This window comes from Diadema setosum, chromosome 2 (genome assembly GCF_964275005.1).
Source record: "Diadema setosum chromosome 2, eeDiaSeto1, whole genome shotgun sequence".
NCBI classification, from domain to species: Eukaryota; Metazoa; Echinodermata; class Echinoidea; order Diadematoida; family Diadematidae; genus Diadema; species Diadema setosum.
The window spans coordinates 40,167,346-40,185,142 of record NC_092686.1 but is presented as its reverse complement, the minus strand read 5'-3'; the positions used below and the strand labels follow the sequence as shown (position 1 = coordinate 40,185,142).

Here is a 17,797-nt window from a genome sequence, read left to right as displayed (position 1 = left end):
ATCACAAACATCACTTGACATCTACAGCAATCTGGAGGAAAACCAAGATGCTGCCGATGTCACAAGGAGAAGATCGAAGCAGAGAGTTGCCTGACCCGACCCGGATGTCGTCAAAGGCATTGATGTGGGCGCCGCCGGTAACCAGGGGGAAAAGTTGAGCCACACATCGTTGTCCGTAGAGGACTCGATGAGCTAAGTGTAGACAAATACGAATAAAAGAACAAAGAAACAACTGATCAATTGATAAACAAAGATTTCATGCACATTAAGTACATAAATGCATATGCATAGACACATAGCACCTACATAATAATCAGGCATACATTGACATCATAATTATAAAACACACATGCATATACCTACATGATGTATTATTGACCTTCCCAATTCCAAAGGCATATCAATTCAAGACGGTGAAGGCAGTCGAATAATAATGAATTGTCTCTCTCTTTTTTTTTTTACTGAAATGAAAGGATTCTTTGGTGTTTCAATATCTTTTTAATTTTCAATGGAAGCTTTAGGCATATTCTAAGCAACTGAAGGCAACAGTGACTTGATTTAGCAAAACAGATATCACGAAATGACACATCTCGTGATATTTCTACAAAAAAAAAATCCTCAATAGAATTTAGGGAAACTCCTCTCCATGATTATGTTCATTTCTTCATAGAAGCAAAGAGTCAGACAGGACGAATAATTGTGCAACATGCACACTACATGCGCTACTATAACAGTAACAGTGAATGCTAAATTCCGGCATGTCTGAAATTGAGGCAATTTGCTAGAGCTGTAACAGCCGACCTCGTATTTGATTCATCCAATCTTTAGTCTTGATACGCCAAATATTATAACCTAAACATGCTAAAACCAATAAAAGCTGCTTGAGTTTGTACTTAGGCCTACAGTAACTCTTATAACAAGACAATGGGTCATACCAAATTTTAGTCAACATACCAGAAAATATCGAAACAGTCGGGACCTTCAATGCGATGCTGAACAGGGCAACAAGTCAAGAGTATTTTTTTTTAATCCAGTTGTTCTCATAAGTCATTATTTACTTCAAGATGTTGCATCTTCCTTTAAAATATCTAAGAAATATCTATTTAGAAATCCATTTATTATAAGTGTGGTTAGTCATGATATCTATGTTTGACAATGCACACTGTAAAAACATCGGTGTTAGATTTAACACCATGGGTGTTAAATCTAACACCGGTCAAACTTCAATAGAGGACCACACCCACAGGTGTAGCAAATGTATTGTGATGGTGTTAAAAAGTGTTCACCTGGCACTTCGTGGTGTTAATTTGACACGGTGGCTGGTGATATTTTTGACACTGCGCTAGAGTTAATTCAATAATGACACCGCATGGTGTTGATTTGATATTGGTGGTGTTAATTTCAATGGTACAACACCCGTCCAGCTTCAATAGGAGACCACACCACCTTTTGTTACTGTGGTGTTAATGTGTTTTCACATTTTTTTCGGAAATCAAGTACTTTATCGGAAAATTCTTTATCGTCTTGTTGAAGTTCAGAATTAACAAGAAGTGCGCAGTAACTAAGAAACTGTTAAAAAACAATTTAATATTTTGAAATGACACCCGGAGGTGTTAATTTAACACCATGAATGAGCACCGGAAATTTAACACCAGCTCGGTGTTTCATTTATTTAACACCGGACTTTTTGCAGTGCACCATAGTTAAGATCACAAATGCCATTTAATGGGCAATATAGTAATGTTTTACACATCCGAATACGTTTTAACTCTTCGTGACTTTATGCTATATCAAAGTAATTTTGTTCTCTATGATCTATTAAAAAAAAAATGACAAGAAATGAAATTGACACCACGTGACTTCAAATCCGCCCACCTTCTGCTGCCGATAGCCATTATGGGGAATGCTGAAGGTGTAGCCGTCGGGACATACGCTCTCAGTGGTCGTGTAGGGGCCCGTCATGTCGCTCATCCGCCAATCCTCGGGGTCCACGTCGTTCTGACAGCTGTAGCGTCGGATCGTGGCGCAGTCTGAGGCAGCGTACCACCGATGGTCGACCCCACTGTTACATATCATGGCATAAAAATGGGGATGAATATAAACCAAGGTACTCTGCCTTCATGCGGTACACACAAAACTCATTTGTACCTAATGGCGCGAGTATAAACTTATCAGTTCATTTCTATAAGTGAACAAATACTATCTGCTCAGTCTGCAACAACGAGTCAGTCTATGAGAGCAGCATAATTCTGTTTTTACTAGAATTTTATTTGAATAGGGTTGTCACTGCTGTAGGAAACGTGCTGTAGGAAAAAGCACATCCTGTGAAAAATTCTGAACATTCCACATGTCCTCAATCATTGTTATGCAAGATCATTATCAAAATCTTATTCAGCAAAGTAAGATTATAGAAATACTTCAGACAGTACATACGTACAGACAGTGTTCATTTGACATGATTCAGAAACTTTCAAACTGTTCTTAACATTACATTACCTCAACATTACGCAGGAATCATATGCCAGTTCTCCTTCCGGTTGACCTTCGGCCCATGTAAAGACCCCTGTCCTGAGGAGCTCCGGGTTAATCATATCCATGGTGGGATACTGGATTCGACACTGGACGTACTCGCTGAGGTTCTTAATTGATCCCACGGTGTCCTCTCCCTTGTAATATCTGATCGAATAAAATGCACGTCAATTCTAATAATTTATTGAATTTTCTAGGTCTATCATCTTTCTATAAGTAATAGTTCTTATCATGTAAGCTACTGATTATCGTATTTATGACTATATATACAGAGAGTACTTGAACTGGGCCATAATAGTATACACACAAACACACACGCACACACAAATCTCTGACAGCAGTCTATGTTTCTACTTCTATGAATTTGTGGAAATCAGTCGCTACCCTGACGTTTTTCCCTCGTGGATGATTCAAATGTACTAGACTATTCTATAATATCCAAACATCCTTGTACAAATACCACATCAAAAAGAAAAAAAAAATACTTCTGCCCATTAGAGAAAACATGTAACCATTATTGATTAACTAGAAATGTCACGCGTTTTTTAACGTATACTTTGATAACTTTACCCACTGACACTGATATACCCAACCGGAAAGTATTTCAATATTGACCGTCACAGTTTATACGTCTATTTTGTCGAAATTCTATTTGTATTTGGAAGAACTTATGTCATCCTCTCTATTACTATCAGCATTCCGCTGTTATGAAAATTGCAACATCACTAAAAAAAAAAAAAAAAAAAAAAAAAAAAAAGAATGTGGTACGAAATAATTGTTATCTCAAAGGAAGTTACTTGGTATTTGGTGAGATGCCTCAACACGTTCCAGTAGTGGTACAGAAGGATCCCTCATACTTGTTTCAGTAAGGACAAGTAAATTACAATCACAAGCGCATCGAAATTTAGTATCATTTTTGCCACCCCTCTCCCCCCCCCAAAAAAAAAAAAATAACACACACACACACTCACACACGTGAAACTTGTCTCAACAATATTTTGCCCAACACTGTCTATGAATAATTACACGTTAAGCACCGAATAGATAGTCGTAAAATTGATAATCTGAAATTATTGAATAACAAATGTTCGTTGTAAGTTTTGAATCATATTGATATCTTACTACCAGTGCTCATAGTAGGCCCGGTGTCTAAACAAAACGTTCATGTTAAAATGCTTGGAGTTAATCACTGTGCCTTGTTATTTTGATTTTTGCTGCTTCCGGTTACTTTCGTTTTTAAAATATTATTGTGTCAAATGCACTATTGCAATAAAACTATTTTGCATCATGACCCTATCGTAAAATACATTTTGAAACAGGGCTTCTATCTTTTTTCTTTTTTTTTTTTGCTTTTCCATTCATATTGTAACACGACACGTTCCTTCTTTCTTTTTTTATCTGCTCTATATTTTTCCGCATCATTGTCACATTACTGTTGTGAGCAAGGACGCTACGTCTTCCCCAACCATTGCCAACTTCCCACTATGGTTGCAAAATTTATTAAGAAAGTATTACTCCTCGTGTCAGTATTTTCTAGGAATTGCTTTGAAACTGGCAAAATGACAGTTTGAAGAGCAAACACTGGATTTGATCTATCCTTCTACACTGTAAGTCTAAAAGTGAACATTAAAATAATAAGCTCTAGGCTTACCCACTCGTGACCAGGGGAAATTGCAGACTGTCGCTGTAGACGCGCACAATGTTGGAGTTATTTCGGCCGCTGCACTCGGGATAGGATGTAAACTGCCAGGAATAGATAAAACTGGATTACATCAATAAAGTTTGTTCTTACGAATCAAGAAATATTCACCTTCTAATTATTGTCAAATGTCGTCAAATACAAACTTCTCTGTGTCGGAATTTAATGAAATACGTTTGGCAATAATCGAAAAAGTCGAACCGTGAAGTAAACGGACGACGATAGGGGGCGCCAATGCGAAATTATCTGAAAGCCAGCTTATACTATGGTATGAATTTTATTAAAGTTCTCCAGCTAAAGTAGCTGGAAGAGCATTGTGCGTGTTGCTCTTTGGGATCTCAAGAGAGCTTAATCAAACCATTTCCCAAATCTAATGGGATGGTAGAGTAAACGTGTTAGTAGTTATCTTTATAAATAGCCATAAGCCTTGCAGGTGTTAACATATCATATATGACTGTAGCATATTAATACAAAATGTAATTATTTAACAATGTTGTATCGAAAATTATTCCTAGCAATATTTTCTGGACCTTGAACTCTCACAAAATGCATCACTGGCTTGTTGTTGTTGTTGTTGTTGTTGCTCCAAGCTCCAGTGCAATAATCTTGCAACCACATATTTGTATATACATTCATGGATGCAGACACAACACGTAAATCGTTTGGCGCCATCTTGTGATATGATTTGGTTTAGCTTTCTAAAGCACGACTGACAAAACCGAAGGCCCATAATCATATCGCAGATCTACCAGATTTGTCCTCAGATCGGCGTCGAAGTACAGCGGATGAATGTACACGTCCCCGTGCGTGAAGAACCCATCTGTGCCTCCAGCTGCGAGTATGACATTCTTTCCATCCTATATAAGGAGCAGAATAAGAAAAAAAAAACTTTTTTGTAATCATTAGTTTATAAATATTATAAACTAATATCTTCTGATAATAAACAAATGCAACATTCGTGATGGAATCAACATCTCATTTGGTATTTTACAACAGAACCTTCTAATTTTGTCCATTATAGAAAGGAAAGCCCTTCACTCTGTTTTGTATATTAGATTAAAAAAAAAAAACATTTTTCACGCATACGAAAGAATGAGTACTAATATTTGTTGCATTTCACTTTAACATAATATCGACGTTGCATCCGTCCAGTACCTCTCTCATCTGCTTAATGGTGGGCCAGTGTCCGCCGTACGTCCCCGAGAGGTCTGCAGGGGTAAGAACCCGGCTGCCAAACGCTGCCTGAATGATCGAATTCATCTCGGCGTCGTGCTGTTGATCTTGCTTTTCCTGATGGATATTTTACGTGAGGAAAGGAAACAGAGACCAGATTTCAGCCGATATTTGAATTGACACTAAGACATCTCTATGACCGCAAAGTATTCGTCTGTGTGTTTATTTACCATGTTTGGTATATCTATATTAGCTCATCCTTAGTTGGGCAACCAGGGCAATCGTTTTTTGTTATTTTTTGTTATTTGCCCAATCATGTAATCCATTTTTGATGAGAAATTGCAGTGCTACATGATATCATGACATCAAAATAACACAGAACAAAACATTACAAAGCAGAGCAAGAACAAACAAACGAACAAACAAACAAAACAAAAAACAAAACAAAAACAAAACAAAACAAAACAAAACGACATGAAAAATAAACATGCTGTAATAAAGTAGAATGTTTTCTTATAGGAAAGTTAGCATTGAATTGCACACATACAAGTACTACTGTATCAATCAAAACTGCATTGTTTAGGATCAATAGGTTCACATGAATAGATACCTATATGCACGTCATATAGTTAAATGAAAATATCACTGAATGATACGAAAAACATAAAGATACACGAATATTACGTTACAACTATAATCTAGTTTCAGGTGTGAGTGTGCATGTGTTCAAACTTGCTTGTTAAAGAGCAGGGGCGGATCCAGGAATTCTGTAAAGGGGAGGGGGGGCGTGACTAATTATTTCTGGTGTCACTTCCGGGTTTCATTTCATTTTTTTCTTTTTATTTCTTTTGTTTTTAGCGAAAAATAAAGGGGGGCGTGCGCTGGTTGCGCCCCCTCTGGATCCGCCACTGAAAGAGAAGGTATACAGTATGAAAGGTTAACGGAACGAAGCTCACGTTGAGATAGATACGTATGATTTCGTTCTGGTTCTCCGGTTGGTTTAGCCAGGCCCCTATGTCATCAATGACGTCAGAGTATAGCATGTGGTCCGCCTCGCAGTCTCCAAGGTATTCATGCGTACCGAGATGACAGAGACGAAACTGAAAGTAACAACAAACCAGTGACACGGATATGTGTTTAACAATACTATCATGCAATCCCTTTTAATGCATATTTTTATTTAAGGGATGGTATACAGTTTCGTTTGAGATGGGGTCTCAGGTTTCTAACGTTTTTGACGAGGATTCTTTTTTTTTTTGCAACTGATTTTTTTGTTTTTAATAAAGATAAACCTCTTATGAAATATGAAGGAGCATTTAATAATAAGAGGAATTCAAAATTTATTTGATGAAAATTGGAGTTGAAATGGTTGATATCCAAAAGAAAGCGATCCTAAAAAAGAGAAGGTAGGAACCACGTACATTTTATTAGGATCTCTTTGTTTTACCTTGCTTTTTTTTTTTTGCTATCTCATCCATTTCAAAACCGTTTTCATCAAATAAACTTTGAATTAATCTTAAAATAGTATGCTCTTTAACATTTCATAAAATGATTTCTAAGTATCTCGAAAAAAATTTAGTCACCTCAACCAGTAGTTTATCACCCCTTTAATTTCCTTTGGCGCTTGCATTAGTGCTTACCGCATTGTAACACCACCACACATCCATTTCGATTCCTCGGATCCCCATGTTGAGCTGGTCGAGTATCGTAAATTCATGGTTTCCGATGCTCGTGCAGTTCTCGGGGTACGGGGGCGGCCACACGCAGGTGTCATTGGCTGCAAACACGAAAGGAAAAAAAAATGTGATTCGCCATGCTGCCAGTATAGAGAGCAAAAATTTGAGGGAATTTGAGAACTTATGCTACGCTAAACACATGACCTTAGATAAAGACAGTGGATAAAATGATTTACAAATTTGAACTGAAAATTATTCTGTAGGTACATGAAGATAAACAATGCCGTTCGTATAATAAAAACAGATGATGACTGTGATCATGATGTCACAAAATACGTAAAACATCATACATGAATGTTATCTAAACAAAATTATGTACAACGAATTTAGCTTTATAAGGACTCGTTAACGTCTATCTATAACAAAAATGAATTTTTTGAATTTCTGAAAGTTTCTGATTTTTTTTTTGAAGCCACAATTATGTTGCAGTTTTAAATTGCTGCTATCTTTGAGAACTTATGCCACGCTAAACACATGACCTTAGATAAAGTCAGTGGATAAAATGATTTATAAATTTGAATTGAAAATTATTCTGTAGGTACATGAAGAGAAGTGATGCCCTTCGTATAACAAAAAAAAAGATGACTGTGATCATGATGTCACAAAATACGTAAAACACCGATCATGAATGTCATCTAAACAACATTATGTACAACGAATTTAGCTTTATAAAGATTTGTTAAGGTCTAGCCATAACAAAAGTGAAATTTTTGAAATTCTGAAAGTTTCTGTGTGTGTTTTTTTTTTTTTTGAAGTCACCAATATGTTGCAGTTTTTAATTGCTGCTATTTCACACCGGCCCAATTTATATCGACAAAAGAATGCAACAACCACTTACCTCCGTATCTAAGTCCATATGCTCTGGCTTGAAAACTGTTATGAGACTACACAAATTAGATGAGAATAACAGAGACATACATTACATCGGAACAATGTTATACATTCCAATGTATTCCGAGTATATTACAGGATATGACATTGGTGGACAAGTAAACCTAATAAGCAATTCATAAAACTGATCTTAAACACTGTTACAATGGACAATTGAGATGTTGTGTTTATGTGGCAAAATTTAAGAATAATCAATGGAAACTAAAATCGCAGACATACAGTTGCCGGACACTCGTGTTTGCGGCGTGGAATGAAAGAAAGAAAGAAAGAAAGAAAGAAAGAAAGAAAGAAAGAAAGAAAGAGACATACATACAGACAGACAGCCTTGTTACTTCATGGTCTGTATCAAAACGCCAAATCTAACGAAATCATTCATAATCGCGTGATAACTTGATCCAGGCTTGGTGGATATCCTCATATCATAATAATAATTGTTATACAAATAAATAATCACTCTAATTTCATACTCCTCCTTGACTTACGTCAAGCATGATGAATTGGTCAAAGGTGAAGTCAATCTGTATTAGAAGAAAGAGAGGGAGAGAGAGAGAGATCGGGTGAATGAGGGAAGACACACGTGACACTTGGTTTGCTTTTGAACACTGGTATCTCTCTGTATGTATACATCGGTAGGACTATCTTCGAGTGGAGTCGAATACGTCATGTTTACACAAGACGATACGGTACGAATTAAAGAACCCGTGGCATCTCTGTTGTGTATTCATGCATCATTGAAATGGAAATAATCATGGTTGCAGAAACTGAAAAATTCAAACAATTATCAGTCAGATATATTAATGCTAACTGTTATACAACAAATATTATGGTGTAGTTGATACAAATGTTAACTCAATATTTCCTACATGGATTCCGTATAGGGCCTACTTCGATGAATACTTTAATGCGGAAACGAGAAAGGTTTCGTTAATCCTTACACTTGTGAAGTTATTCCGAAGAGTCTCATCCGAAAATAAAATAAGGTTCAAAGGTACGTTCTAAAACGAACCTAGAATCACAAACTGTAGGTCCGCAACGAACATTTTCATTGCCGGATTATTGAACATTAGAAATAACAAACTGTAGCCCAAAGTATTGTCAAAGACAAGTATTTGTGGAACACCTCGTAACGAAAATAATGCTGTGTAAATCCTTGACCAATGAACGCATAAAAGGCTTGGGTGGCGACCAACAGTTTTAATCCGTCCCATATACGATATACTGAAATCTTTATAAGCATTGCTCTGGCCCAACCATCTTTCCATAGGCAAAGGGTTAAGATAAGAATGCAGTATAGGCTACCTGTAGCTCCCGCTGTGTCTTCAGGGCGAATGTTAACCAGTCCTCTACCGGTACGGATCCCTGCACGCACTGGCCCCATTCCGTGCACTGGCAAGAGAACAAGAGAAATATTCCTATAGCAGAGCTTGATATATTTTGCTACACGTATGGCCATTTCTTCCGAGTTCATGTCCTTCTCGGCTGCATTATTTTCCATCGTAGAATTTAGTTCGATTAACACAACTAATACCAACATAATGAGATGCTATGCTTCGAAAGAGAACGATTAAAACAAATGATTCTGACAACGACTATGATTTGTTAAAAAAGATAAGTGAAAAGGGAAAATGAAAGAAAGAGATAGAAAGATCACTATGAAAAGTGTTGTTTTTCCCCGTAAGGGAGAATACGAAGAATGTTCACTCAATACCACAGTGACGTAGGGCCCCATTTTTCTCTCTTTCTCTCTTCTTTCTGTAAATTAACAACAACACAGTGACGTAGTAATTCTTCCGATTTTCATATAAAAAAACTCACAACTATATTTTTCTAGCCAGTAACATTGCCATTTAGGACTAAATAGGACAAAATTATTTTGCTTTGAACTTGACTATAAACATGATAAAGGAACGATAATGTAGAATCACATGTATAGTCTAGTAGCTTGACCTAAAAACAAATTACAAAGCGCCATGAGCACCGAAAGATGGACCTGTGTGCGCTGTACAAAAAGCCACTATTATCGTTAATTATTACAAAGCCAAATCACATTCGTTTTGATGAACGAGGGGACCCAATAACACAAAGCTTAAGGTGAAACTACACTTCACAATCAAGTATAGAGTCTTCAAGAATGCTGAAAACAAAACAAAACAAAACAAAAATAAAATCAGGCAGGAGTGACAATAACATCAAACATAATTCAGAAAGTAATTGAATTTCAAATTTTCAATCGACTTCATTAAAAATTGATATTAATCACAATCACATAAATTAGATATAATGATGTAACAGCCTCACTGGCAGCCAAATGATATAAGCAAAGATTTGTTTTGGATATGATGAACAAATTAAGACCTGTTATCTATCATTAGATTATAATTTTGATCATCACCGGTGATTTGCAAGAACACCTTTAGTTCCTGTAGTTTGGAGGAGACTGTGCTAGTGCGATATATTTGTCTCGTAGAAATGTTTGGGCTAGTTTTAGAAAGACAAATGCATTGTTTCGATTTTAAGTTGAATTAAGAAAAAAAGGAAAAAAAAAAACCCAATATCAAATAAACCCAACCTAAAAGTATGGTTAGGAAGTTTTGCAGAGAAGAGGGAATTGTTCATTCATATTATCATTATTATCTATCATTATTATTATCATTATCGTGATCATAACTAGGAATTCCATTACAATTTCAAAGCCACTGGGAGAGGTTCACAATGCTATTCTAATTTTACCAATTCATTCATTATAAGTCATCATTTCTATAGCCTGCCGAATGACAACATGTGAGGCATTGCGCAATTTCCGTAACCGCCTTATCGTTGTATGACCTTTTGTAATCATTCCTTTTCATTTCTGATTGGGTTATTTCATTCTTTTTACCCAAACCAATATGACAATACACAGAGTGGCATCTAACTTCGTCGTGCGTTGGACATGCGAACTGGTGAACTAAATGTTTCGCAATGTTCTTACCTCATCACATTCCACTTCAACACTCAGTTTAGACGTGCACTCATTGTCAGCATACACGGACGTGGATACCTTGGAGCACAAAGAAAAACCGATGGTCAGTGTATCATAAACTGAAATGTTAATTGTGAGGCTTATGTTTATCAAATCAGTCTTCACAAAATAAAATATGCTGTGTATGAAATGTTTTGACAGGTTTTATTGAGACTTCAACACTCTGCTTGATTATACTCTTTGGGAGATAACGTGGACATGTATGGAAATGTGTTTTTTAGATGTACGATTGATTTGTTCTTCTGCAGGTACCAGTGGATCTTTTAGAGCCCTCAGCCTGCTCAGACAGCGAAATGTCGGTTATGAAATGGCTCCCTTCTTTAACGAAGACCTCTTGATTTTGATTGTCGGCAGCATTCTGTTTGTGCGTTATATACGAACAGTCGCTATCAATCTCAGGAAGAACTAACAACTCATCGTGTAACCATTCCTCAAAAGATTTAAAAGAGATTGAAGGAACAGACAAAACAATTTTGGTGAAATTACTAGTCTAATATATTGACTTACCAGGAGGAAAACTAGCGAAACGACGAGAAGTATTGACAAGATTGTGTTGTGGGCTGCCATTTTCGACTACTTCCTCAGCAGACTTGAGCCTCTTGTAACAATTAACATTTTGTTCAACCTGTTACTGTTTAACTAATTCCCTTGCGCAGGCAATGTTTGGACTAGACTTTGTTTACATGATGTGACTGCTACATGATGATAGTATTGTGTAACACAAAAAAGAGGGCATTGAGAAGTTCACATAGGATAAACCTATCAAACTTTGCACTCCATTGGAATAGTCAGAATATTTATGTCAAATATAGAGTTCTGTGTCCTTATCTAAAGTACATTATTCAAAGGTAAAATTGTAAAAAAGAAAATGCATAAAATGCTTCTGCATTTGGAAATGAGTTTTACTACGCGAATTAATGTTTGCACCAGTACAAGCAGTTTTTTGTATCAAATATCAATGCGCGTTTTGGTAAACAATATATACATACATACATACACACACACACACACACACACACACACACACATATATATATATATATGGGCCTATAGGTTACAGATCCTTCAGTCAGGTAGATCGACATTTTGTAATAATAGGTCACATAATAAATTTTCATTTCGATCAGAATATTAATCAGATTTTCACAAGAGAATGAATCTCTTGTGATATCCACACATATATTTCCTTTCTCCATTGTGTGAGTCTTTATTATGTGTGAGCGTGTGTGCGTGTACGTATTTGTGTGTATGTGTGTGATACGGAGCACAATAAGCAAATAAGTGAGCTGATAATGAATATAAGAATGTTTTTTCCTTATTCAACTGCTCACACCATACATAATGAATCAAAGTTCAATCATTTATTTTATTACATTCTATAATGGCACTAATTTGTGTAGGCATAACAACATTATCCGTTAGCGCAAAATAAACAATTTCTATTTTCTCACGTAATCTCGGGAAAATTGAATATCTTTCCCTTGGAGCAGGAACTACGCGATACAAGCAGGTATAAGCCTTTTGGTACGTTACTCCATAAAAGTTGATAATCAAACTCTGAATAATTTCTTCCTGTTTACATATACTCAATTGGGTCGTGCCATCCAAAATGGTCCATTTTCATATACGCGGGTGCCTCCTTAAAGGCGGTGTCACACCTGTCCGGGCAAGCTACGCGGGCTTGTGGCGAGGAGGTAGTTTAAAGCACGTAGAAGATTTTCCGCGGGCGGACAAGAATGTTTGCAATTTTTGCACTTGTTTCTTACTTACTAGACGCGTGCTACTTAGCTTCTACTTGCGTGCGTTCCGTGTGACTCGCGTGAGAGCTTTGAAACCGATCCATTTTCTGTTACGAGCGACTTACGGAGATTGCGAAGTACCTGCTTTGGAGTTGCCTGTGAGGTGTTACCGGTGAGGGTTTCCTACTTGTGTTCTGCGCGTACCTCTACGGGCAACTCCCGTGACTCTTCCGGAACAAGTTTTGAGCATGCTCAAGGCCTTGTCATACCGTATCTGGGGACAAGCTTGACTTGCGGGGAAACAAATTTGCTACCCGGAGCTCTCCGCAGTTGGCCCGAACTTGACAGTACCTAGCACTTATCTCGTCCTTAGTTGCCCGAAGGTGCGCACGCTAGTCCAATTTTCCCGCAGCAAAGTTTTGAGCATGACCAAAACTATTTCCGGATGAGTTGCGAGGATTGCCCGAAGAGTTCCACGCAGAACACCCGTAGGAGGGCCGTAGCCGCCGCAATTCACAGGCATTTGACCCACTTGAAGTAGGTAAGTTGCCCACTGATCTATGCCTATGTGAAGGGAGTGCGTGCCATTTGTGGGCTCATTCTCTTCTTTGTCCTCTGTCCTCTGTGGCGTCGAGGACTACCAGGTCCCTTTCGGACAGGACTTCATCCGCCGAATGGACTTCAGCAGCAATTTGATGCATTTGCTGTTAATCTTCCGGGCTTTGTGGCTGTCCATCCACTGGACGTTCTCTGCCCTTGTGCACTTTCCGTCTACGGGGCATCTTCACTTCTTGAAAGCTAGTTGACAAATGATTGTTTGCCCATCCACTCGAACCAGCCTATTGTTCAGGCTAGCACTCACCTCACAGGCGACTAGTACGCAGATAACACGCAGTTGTGGCGCAGGTACTTCGCAGAGCCCGTATGTCGCCCGTAACTGACATAAAAGAAGCTATCACGAAGCTATCACGTGACACCCACGCGCCTAACATGCAGTTCAACGGAATACACGCAAGAAGGACTTCGGTATCCATGGGCGTCACCAGGGGAGGTGCGTTGGGTGCGAACGCACCCCCCTTCAGACCTTAAAGTGGGTCTGCATTGGTAAGAAACATGTCTAGCGCCATCATAAGGCTCATTTCTCTCTGTGGTGCCCAGCATGTCTCCCATAATGCCGAGCGGCGTGCATCAAAATTAACCCGTTCCATACTGAATTCTGATATTCCCATAGACTTAACACACAGAGGTTCCCGTAGGGGATGGCCTAGCAGCGCAGCGGCTCGCTTCGCTCCCGCATTATCTTGCGCAGTCCAGTGCATACATTCACGTACCGCAGAAATCTAGATATCAATACCGTTTAAGTTGTCACGTATCACTTCGCGATGCGCGATCTGCATGTATGTTCGGTGCTTTCAAACACTGTCTTCGACACTCAGATCGTTTATTCTGATCGTTGTGTCGAACTTCAATCTGCGATTATGTCGCGGATACGACTTGGTAAATGCTGGATCCAGTGGGAGGAGATGCGAGCTGTTTATCGGCAAGAAATGAACAAGATAAACGTTGCCCTTGACAGCCTATCAAGCCATTCAACACAGGATGACTTTGCTGGTCATCTGCTAGCTGCTGGATGTCCACCACTGGGCATCAGCACTGGTGTCGAGCCTATGAAGCTGTGTGCCAGGATTGCGGGATCAGCCCGTCGTGAAAGTTCCACTTGCACTCAGACTGAGTCAGAAGCCTCTGATAAGCCATGGTGGGTGAAACTCAACTTGGATGATATACAATTGTACCTACTTTTTATTCAGTTGCAAATGACATTCACTGAACGCTGAATTTATAACCTTCCAAATCCATGTAACGACTAACGTTACCGTTACTCGAATTACCGCTGCGTTGCCGTTGATGATCATCATAACATCGCGATGAACGATGACAAAATTCACGTTTTTTCACGTTTTTTCAGTGATTATTACAATAAATACTGACGTCCAACTTACGACAAGAAGTGTCTATGATGACTTGATGACTAGACCTAGACCTAGGCCTGATTAAGTCAATTTGAATTAGTGAACGTGTACGGTGTAGACCCATAACGGGCCATATCAGTATCACTATCTTATCAATCAGTATGAACGTTTTCATTTTAGCGTTTACAAGTATTTTTAAGGTTATTGTTCCTCACTAACCCAGCCTCAACAAATTGTCGAATGAAATTTCTAGGAAGGGAAATCATGATCAATTCAAGATATGTTATCTGTTTTCCAATTGCAATCTCGAGATGTTAGCTTGGTGTCATTTCTCACATGTGTGATAATAATATTCAGGGCAGGGGGACAGCACGTAGATAGGAACCGCATGTACATTTGTTCTGGTACTACTAGGCCTAGTAGTTTACTAGTAGTACAATTTGTACTATTACTACACTGTACTAACGTTTAGATCTATATAACTCTTACCGTCTAACTGTTAGTAGTAGCAAAGATTTATGTGTGAGAGATATTCGTAAATGCATCTGGAGCTTTCCCTCATCACTCATTGTGTTGGACTTCATGAAAACTCAATAAAGAGCATGAAATTTGAAGGAATATTTTACTGCACATCATGTAGATATCTAAATCAGCTGGCCCGACGAAGAAACCGACGGCCACATTACAGTAATTCACCGCCCAGCGATGTTTTTCTGCTCGCTGCGCTGGTATTGTGTATAGCGAGTAGGTCATTTGGCTGAGTGAGTGGATTGTCGCGGATCTCTCTCGCGGCAAGTAACCCGTTCCCTAGCGATCGGCCGAAAGATCGAGGCCGCGCCGGGCGGGCCGCGCCGGGCGGGCCGGGCTGGGCTCTCGGTACCCCACCATAATTATTATGCACTGCTTGTGTGTGTTCTCTCGGCTCTGCGCACAGCTGCTGTGAGATCGTGCGCTGACCGGCATGCAGGCGGCGATCAGCCACAAACGATGTAACCACAGAACTAGAGTTCTGACTAGAGTTAACCCGGCCACCGGAAGTTTTGATAGATGGCGCTCTTTACAAAAAGTTCTGGCATCAAAATAATGGCCAGTGCAGACCGGCTTTAAAAAAAAAAAAAAAAAAAAAAAAATCAGTCTGCGAGCGACCTCAACGCCGGACGCTAAATAATTATTCCTTTTCTTTATTATTTTGCACCAGGGACAAAAAAATCGTGGGCAAAAACAATTCGCACCCCTGGCTCTGGCAGCACTGATTTTATACATATCTACTAGTATTCTATACAGTGTTTACGGAGCACGTACACGTTTGCATGTACGTGTGCTACTTACAAGTGGCCATGTAGGGTCTATGTACGTTACTTCTGACCAATCCATATTGCCAGCCCAAGTGCGAGCCTTAGCCTCATTCAAAAAAAAAAAAAAAAAAAAAGAATGGAGGGGTAAGTATATCATTTTGCCCACCCCCTCCATAATTCCAGAGACGAGAAGATTTTCTTACCTTTTTTTTTGACAGCAAAAAAAAAAAAAAAGTTGCCCCCATAAAAATATTAGAGGGGCAGGCAAGCATAATTATTATAATTTTGCCCCCCCCTATAATTAATAATTCACGAAAAGAGAAAATTTTCTTGCTTTTGAAAGAAAAAAATGTTGCCCCCATAAAAATATTGGAAGGCAAGCGCACCAATTGCCCCACCCCATATAATCATAATTCCCGCGATGAAAAGATTTTCTTGCTTTTTTGTTAGAAAGCTGTCCAATTATTTCACCCAAAAGCAGTGGCGTAACTACGGAGGGGGCCCACGGGGGTGCCCCCACCCCCATCCGCTGGTAAAAAAAGAAAAGACTTACCAAAATGGTAATTCAAGGGTTAGTAAACTGTGAAATCGACATGAAATCGACATGGCTACAAATGGCAGGTTTGGGACTGTAAAATGTCAAAATTTTCAAGCTCGCTCTCTTCGCTCGCTCGCATTTAATCGTTATGCCATTCTCCTGATATTGCTGCCAGTGATTGCCAGCAGTTGCGCCCGGTGCGCCCCCCCCCCAAATTCCAAAGCGAAGAAATATGGCTACAAACGGCAGTTTAATTGGGAACTGTAATATGTCAAAATTTTCAGCTCGCTCGCTCCGCTCGCTCGCATTTAATTGTTATGCCATTTTCCTGATGCTGCTGCCAGTAATTGCCGGCAGTTGCGCCCGGTGCGCCCTCCCCCCCCCCCATTTATTTCCGAAGCGAAAAAAAATAGCTCCAAACGGCAGTTTGGGGAGCGTAAAATGTCAAAATTTTCAAGCTCGCTCTCTTTGCCCGCTCGCATTTAATCGTTATGCCATTCACCTGATGTTGCTGCCAGTGATTGCCAGCAGTTGTGCCCGGTGCGTCCCACCCCTCTTAATTTCCAAAGCGAAGAAATATGGCTACAAACGGCAGTTTTTGGACTGTAAAATGTAAATTTTTTCAAGCTCGCTAGCTCCGCTCGCTTGCATGTAATCGTTATGCCATTCTCCTGATATTGCTGCCAGTTATTGCCAGCAGTTGCGCCCGGTGCCCCCCCCCCGAAATGCCAAAGCGAAAAAAATATAGCTACAAACGGCATTTTTGACTGTAAAATGTCAACATTTTCAAGCTCGCTCGCTCCGCTCGCTCGCATTTAATTGTTATGCAATTCTCCTGATGTTGCTGCCAGTAATTTGTCGTTTCACACCGTCATTCCATAATCCATTTATAGGGGGGACAACCCCCTCCCACAACCTCCCTCCTTGCTCGCTCTGCTTGCTCGGGCTCGGTCGCGTTCATGACATCGGTGTAAGAATTAACACTAGAAGTTTATTTAAATGATACCATTTATAGGCAAATTGTTCAATAACAATTTACTTCAAAATGTAGTGATACCTTAAAAAAGTGGGACTGTTTCAAGTCGATAAAACAGGCAAAAAACCTGCATCAAATTACACCATTTACAACATCAAAATGCAAAAAGTGCTCACCGTGGGAGGGGAACACTCCCTCCCTCATCCTCCCCCTCGCTCACTCCGCTCGC

At 39.2% G+C, this 17,797-nt stretch overlaps 1 protein-coding gene across 1 annotated transcript; it reads right to left on the bottom strand.

Moving 5' to 3' along the window:
• Positions 1 to 21: 21 nt before the first annotated feature.
• LOC140245033 (uncharacterized) lies at positions 22 to 11,617 on the bottom strand. The gene is made up of 13 exons (XM_072324628.1): positions 11,558 to 11,617; positions 11,000 to 11,068; positions 9,328 to 9,414; positions 8,511 to 8,546; positions 7,976 to 8,021; positions 7,042 to 7,178; positions 6,358 to 6,501; positions 5,384 to 5,518; positions 4,978 to 5,085; positions 4,181 to 4,272; positions 2,497 to 2,676; positions 1,876 to 2,062; positions 22 to 192 (listed from the first exon to the last, which is right to left on the bottom strand). Exons 1-13 carry the CDS (start codon positions 11,615 to 11,617, stop codon positions 22 to 24), a joined length of 1,452 nt encoding a protein of 483 aa, XP_072180729.1.
• Positions 11,618 to 17,797: the final 6,180 nt, after the last annotated feature.